Source organism: Nematolebias whitei, chromosome 10, assembly GCF_014905685.2.
Source record: "Nematolebias whitei isolate Nwh7 chromosome 10, NemWhi1, whole genome shotgun sequence".
Classification (NCBI taxonomy): Eukaryota; Metazoa; Chordata; class Actinopteri; order Cyprinodontiformes; family Rivulidae; genus Nematolebias; species Nematolebias whitei.
Genome location: NC_056507.1, coordinates 10,314,287 through 10,321,034, shown reverse-complemented (window position 1 = coordinate 10,321,034; position 6,748 = coordinate 10,314,287). Strand labels below are relative to the sequence as shown.

Here is a 6,748-nt window from a genome sequence, read left to right as displayed (position 1 = left end):
GTTTCTGTTCATTGCCCTGAGATGACTTCTGTTGTGAATCGGTGCTATATAAATTGAAGTGAATTGAATTGAACTATGCAGACCTCGGTTAGTAGGTCTGTTGTTTCCATTTTGTGGCTTAAATTTATTTACCAACAACAAAATGTTGGATGATGTTGCTCATGTTAAAGGGTCTGTTTGATGTTGGATAACTCATGGGTGTACTGACCATTAAATAGTTATGACTGTGTGTTTTACACTTTTTCTTCTTTGGCTTCAGGAACTTCCACTGCTGGGTGGAGACCTGGATGAGGAGAAACGATCTCTCTCCGGGAAACGATGGTTGGCAGGCTCTGGACCCAACACCTCAGGAACTGAGCGAAGGTACATTTTGAACAACGCTTTGATTTTAAATCCCAATAGAATCATTGACTGCTCAGTGTTTTCTTTGGCTGTGAAACTGATCTCACCATTATTACAGTTGGTTTGTTTTTTGTACTTTAGTTATCCTGTTATCTTGGATATACACTGCCTGGCCAAAAAAAAAGTCACCACCAAACAAAAGGTCACACACTGATATTTCGTTGGACCACCTTTAGCTTTGATTATGGCATGCATTTGCTGTGGCATTGTTTCGATAAGCTTCTGCAATGTCACAAGATTTATTTCCATTCAGTGTTGCATTAATTTTTCACCAAGATCTTGCACTGATGACTAGGCACTAGGCATGATGGGTGCATCACTTCACCTGCCTCTCTTCTTACCCTGATGTGCCATCACTCTGGAACAGGGTAAATCTGGATTCATCAGACCACATGAACTTCTTCCATTGCTCCAGAATCCAATCTCTATGCTCCCTAGAAAATTGAAGTCTTTTTTCCAGTTAGCCTCACTGATTAGTGGTTTTCTTAAAGCTACACAGCTGTTCAGTCCCAGTCCCTTGAGTTCCTTTAGCACTGTGCGTGTGGAAATGCTCTTACGTCCACTATTAAACATAGCCCTGAGTGCTACTCTAGTTTTTCTTCGATTTGATTTCATCAAACGTTTAAGTGATCGCCGATCACAGTCATTCAGGATTTTTATCCGTACACATTTCTTCCTCAAAGACGATGGGTCCCCACTATGCTTCCAGTTTTTAATAATGTGTTGGACAGTTCTTAACCCAATTTTAGTAGTTTCTGCACTCTCCTTAGATGTTATCTCTGCTTGATTCATGCCAATGATTTGACCCTTCTCAAACAAACTGACATCTTTTTCATGACCACGCGATGTGTCTTTTGACATGGTTGTTTAAGAAATGAGAAGCAACTCATTGCACCAGTTGGGGTTAAATAACTTGTTGCCAGCTGAAAGATGATAGTCCATGCAGTAATTATCCAATAGGAGACTCGTATCTATTTGCTTAGTGAAATCCAGGTAGCAACTTTTTTTGGCCAGGCAGTGTAGATAAAGGTTAATACTGTAAAATACATTTCACTTTATTTAAAAAAAGCTTTTTTCATAGAAATACAATAAATAAATAAATAATAATAATAATAATAATGATAATAATAATAATATGTTTAACAAAACTTTATTTACACAATACCAACTTCCATTTTGGTGTGTGGCTGCATCTAGATATAAGAAAGATCTATCTGTCCATGCATCCGTGCATACATTTATCCATCATCTTTACCTACTTCTTCATTTCTGGGTCACTGGTGCCCATAGCCAGCAGTCACTGTGTAAGAGGCAAGAGAAACCTTGGACAGGTCTCCAGTTCATCACAGGGACACATCATAGAGACAAGCAAGACAAACAACTCCACTCTCTCACTCACACCTAGGAACAATTTAGAGTTACCAATCAGCCTAACGTGCATGTTTTTGGTCTGTGGGAAGAAACAAGAGTACCTGGAGAAAACCCACACATGCATGGAGAGAACATGCAAACTCTACCCAGAAAGGCCCCTAGTTGGGGTTCAATCCAGGGACCTCTTACCGTTCTTTATGGTTTTTTGTAAAAAATTTAATTTCTGCATCAATAAATTTGAACAGAACACAGAGCATGCATGCTGATGTTTCACAGAAAATGTACAATTTCATTGTGTATTTAGTACTAAAAGCTGCTATATATGGAATTACAGTGAACAGTATTTTCCTGCTCCTGTATTGTTGCAGCAGCCACTTTGACGTTTTACTTTGCTTTGACGTCAGTTAAAATTTTTCTTAGTTCATACAGTATCTTAGATCTTATTACTGTTTTTCTTTTACATTTTATACTTTTGCTGGATGTAACTGGGACCCTGTGTACACAATTTCGTTCCACCACATGTACCACATGTGGTGCAAATGACAAATAAAGAAATTCCAACTCTGACTTTGAATGGGCTCTTTGTTTTTTTCTCAGGTGAGTTCTGCTGTGGTCCCAGTCCAGTGGAGGCCATCAAGGAGGGAAACCTGGAAACAAAGTATGATACTCGGTTCACGTTCGCTGAGGTGAATGCTGACATCAGCAACTGGATGATCCTACCTAATGGCCAGAGACAAAAGGTTCTGAGCATCTTTCTCATCAAGTTGAGACAATCATGGAAACCTGAACAGGTTTAATGAAGAGTGTCTCTGTGGTTGTTTCTACAGATTAGTGTGGATGAGAGAACTGTGGGGAGAAACATCAGCACCAAGAGCGTTTATGGAGACTTCAGAGAAGATGTGACTCTACAATACAAATACCCTGAAGGTCAAACTTTGACTCAAACTCTTCAACTTCCTAATTTTCAGATTTTACGTCAAATAATTGTTACTTTATTTGCCTTGAACCAAGCTGTGAATCATTGTTTCCCCAACAGGTTCTGCTAAAGAACGAGAGGTGTACCTGAAAGCAGGACGCAAGATCCTGGAGCCGACTGAGAGCACAAAACCAAAACATATGAAACTGATAATCCGGCATGACCAGTGTGTGTTTGGGACGGACTTCGATGTGACTGTGGAGGTAAAAACTGCTCTGACTGTAACTGATTTTACAGGATAAACAACTAGTGGTATGCCAGTGTCCCCCCTCACTCAGAGATGAGATTTGAATAGTGAGTGTTTGTAATTTTGTATGCAAGTGTTTTTCTGAACTGGAATTGAACAGGGATATTTTTTCAATTCAACCTTTATTTATACAGGTTAGTTTCACTGAGCCTCGAGGACTCATTTACAAGAGAGACCTGTTTTAACAAAGAATGACGACAACAGTAGACAATGACAACAGTAGACATTCATAGAAAAGCATATACATTGAAAAATAAATTGAAGAAATTATATAAAATCTAAACAAAAACAGCTACATTATAAAGCAATATAAAATACTAAAAACAGGAACATGAACACGCGGACATCCGCGTTAGTTTTTGCCATGAACTTAGCAGTTGTTTGAAGGCACTTAGAGAGGTCACCGTCAAGAGCTTCAGATCTTTTTGCAAGGTGTTCCAGGATAAAGGAGCAGAGCAGGAGAAGGCCATTTTGCCCAATTCAGTCTGCACTGAGGGTACACTGCATGTAATAATGTACTAAGAGTACACACTGTAGCTGCACTCATGTAGTGACATGTAGGAGGAGATATATGAAAACAACAGACCAAGAACTGATTTAAAGATGAAGACATACCACTGAAAGTCTGCGTGAAGTTACTGATGACCAGTCATCCAATGAATATAGGGTGGTCATGGGTACGGTAGTTATAGCCAGTTATGAATCTTAGTGCACCGTGATAGACAGTGTCCAACATCTGCAAGGTGATTGCAGAAGCGTTCATGTAAATAATGTCACCATAGGTAATGGAGGGATGGAAAGTCACAGTTACAAGGTGTTTACTAGTGTTCAGAGTTAAACAGGATATATTTCTGCAAAAGAAACCCAGTTTTACTTTCAGTTTCTTTACCAAGTTGTTGACATGGGGCTTTAAAAAAGAGATGCAAATCAACCAAGATACCCAAGTATTTGTAAGAATCGACAAACTCAATAGGAACACCATTTGAAGATAATATAGAAGGAAGCAGAAGGAAATGGATGGATGGATGGACTGCTGGGACCGACTTTCTGTTTGAAAACACCATCCTTTTAGTTTTGTCAGCATTTAGAACAAGTTTGAGATGGAACAAATCTGACTGGATGTTGTCAAAAGCAGATTGCAAAAGCTGGAAACTTTAGCAACAGTTTTAGCTCGACAATAAACAAATGTGTTGTCAGCATAGAAATGTAAAGATGCATCAGGAATAATCTGACCTACATTACTTATGTAGATTGTGAAGAGGGTGGGTCCTAAGACTGAGCCTTGTGGTACACCATTATTAATAGTTAGATAACTGGAAGAAGTGCCATTATGTTGAACACACTGCCTCCAATCTGAGAGAACATGTATGGTATGATATCTACTTTATTCAAAATTTTCTGGGGGAGGACCCCAGTGGGCCAAATCACTTGTATTAAACGTTAATGAATGGAAATTGCTGCTGTAATTTGATTATTTTAATAAGCCATGGAACTTGTTATGATCCCAAGTTTTGAACAGGTGTGATACTGGTGTGTGGCCACAGCGTGCACATCTGATGTTGCTCACAGTGATCCTCAGTGCGATCAGGGAGCTTATGTGTTTACTCAGACACATGAAAAATTAGAGGGAACATTGCACTAGTGGCCGTCTTGGATTTTAACCTGGCAATCCAGTTTTTGATAGAAAGCTTTCTTACAGCTACATTTAATAACACACCAAAATGGAAGTCAGTTCCTCACTTTTCAATTTATCATACTCACAAGTCAGACGAATGGACAGAGGGAAGTTGTTTCAAGTTCCTGCCCTTGCTCCACAACAGGGGACAATAAATGTAGTTTTGTTGTTTTTAGGTGTTTTTTCTTGTTATTTGTTCACTGGTCTATCTGGTTGCAGGTGAAGAATGAAGGAGAAGAAAGTGTGGATGTGAAGCTAACGATGAAGGTCATGGCTGTGTCCTACAACTCCATCCACCAGGGAGACTGCCTGAAGCAGACCAGTAATGTGACGGTTCCAGCTGCCCAATGTAAGCAAGGCACATGAACCCACGCAGAGCCTAATACAGATATATGAAGACAACCTTAATGTTTGTGGATTTAACCGTGTCTGATGGTCTGTGTTCAGCCCATAAAGAAATCCTGCGTCTGCAATATGAGAACTATGCCAGGTGTGTCTCTGACCAACACCTGATCAGAGTGAAAGTGCTGGCAGAGGCTAAGGGGGTACCTCTACCCTTCATGAGGGTGTCTGACATCCCTCTGAAAATGCCTGAGATCCATATACAGGTGAGTAAGGCCAGAGATCCCCAAAGACTGGAGGAGTCAGAATGTTTTAGTAGACCCTTCATGTCATTATGGTGCCACAGTACAACCACCCTTAGTGTGTGAATGATGCTGTTTCTTGTTCTTTACCTTTTGGAACTTCCCCACACTTTGTGCCATTTTAACCAGTTGTTTGTTCAAACTTTCAGTTCATCTGGGATTTGAGCATTATGACTTTTAGTGTTTGCAACTGTTATATTTTTTGAATAATTCAACTTTATCCACCTTCCTAGCTCCCATGCTGCCTTGCGTGAATTATGGGTGCAACTTCTGGCGTGGACCAGAACCGGCATTTGTTTATGTTCAAGCAGTATGAGCTTATGTAGTTTCTCCAAGCATTATGGATTTAATTTAAACATGTTAATTTAAACCTGTTCTATTTTCAATTTTCATCTTTATCTACTCTTTTGCTTGTTTTAGTTACACTGTAGCTAATTTAGGCTTTTAGATTTTATTTTTGTTTATTTTAGCTGATTATCAGTTTGTCGACTCTCCTGCAGGTTTGGAAAAAACATCAAAAATACATGAAAACATGCAACTGGACCGAGAACAGTGAGATGTTACTTTTCATACCAGCATAATTTCAAATCTAGGCAAACAGATAAAATGATCTGAGATCCTGTTTGGATCTGTAGCTCAGCCATCATAACAGAACCATCAGTTTGAGTTTAAACTGGTCACAGGAAGTTGGACTTTCCATGACTGAGCTGCTGAACATCTCTTCAATCAGTCTGATGATGATTTCTGAGCCAACCAAATGTTTGAGATTTGTTTTTAAACACAATATTTCCTCAGATTCTACACATATTTTTTGTTTAGATTTCAAAAGGAAGTCTTAAAAATAATGAGCTTCATTGGATTCCTTCAACAACTCTGCAGAAAGCTTTGGTTCTGGCTGTTCTTCTGCAGGTGGAAGACAGTGCACCGGGCCCTGTAAGGCCTTTCTGTTTGTCTGAACTATTTTAAACGAAAGTGTCTCCTGGTTTTCTAGATTATTGGAACGACTTTTGTTTGGGAACCGGTGTCGGCCAACGTCTCCTTCACCAATCCTCTGCCAGGCCCTCTGAATGAAGGGGTGTTCACCCTGGAGGGGTCCGGCCTGCTGTCTGACACCCACATCTATGTCACGTAGGTTACTGGGACCAAATCCAAGGCTTTGCTCGTTACTTCTGCTTGTCTCAAATCTGATTGTCCTCTTTAGTTCATGTTAGACTGTGAGAAGAGATTCTAATGTTGTTTTCTTTCTCAGTCATGCCATTTCTCCCGGTGAGAAGGTGTCCGTGGTCGTGCCCTTCACACCCTTTAAGACCGGGGTCAGGAAGCTCATGGCGAACTTCGACTCAGACAAGCTGAAGGGCATCAAGGGAGAAGCCACTGTGGTCATCAAGTCAAGACACAGAAACGACTTCCATGTAATCAGTGACTATTATTAA

The 6,748-nt window shown here is 40.0% G+C and overlaps 1 protein-coding gene across 1 annotated transcript in view; it reads left to right on the top strand.

The window, feature by feature from the left end:
* Positions 1-6,748, top strand: part of LOC119415961 (protein-glutamine gamma-glutamyltransferase 2-like) — an 18,020-nt gene extending 11,272 nt beyond the window's left edge. The window contains exons 3-10 of the mRNA XM_037683131.1: positions 260-363; positions 2,371-2,513; positions 2,601-2,700; positions 2,810-2,952; positions 4,891-5,020; positions 5,119-5,279; positions 6,307-6,443; positions 6,565-6,748. Of these exons, the coding sequence (XP_037539059.1) occupies positions 260-363; positions 2,371-2,513; positions 2,601-2,700; positions 2,810-2,952; positions 4,891-5,020; positions 5,119-5,279; positions 6,307-6,443; positions 6,565-6,748 (1,102 nt within the window). The remainder of the gene's footprint in view (positions 1-259; positions 364-2,370; positions 2,514-2,600; positions 2,701-2,809; positions 2,953-4,890; positions 5,021-5,118; positions 5,280-6,306; positions 6,444-6,564) is intronic.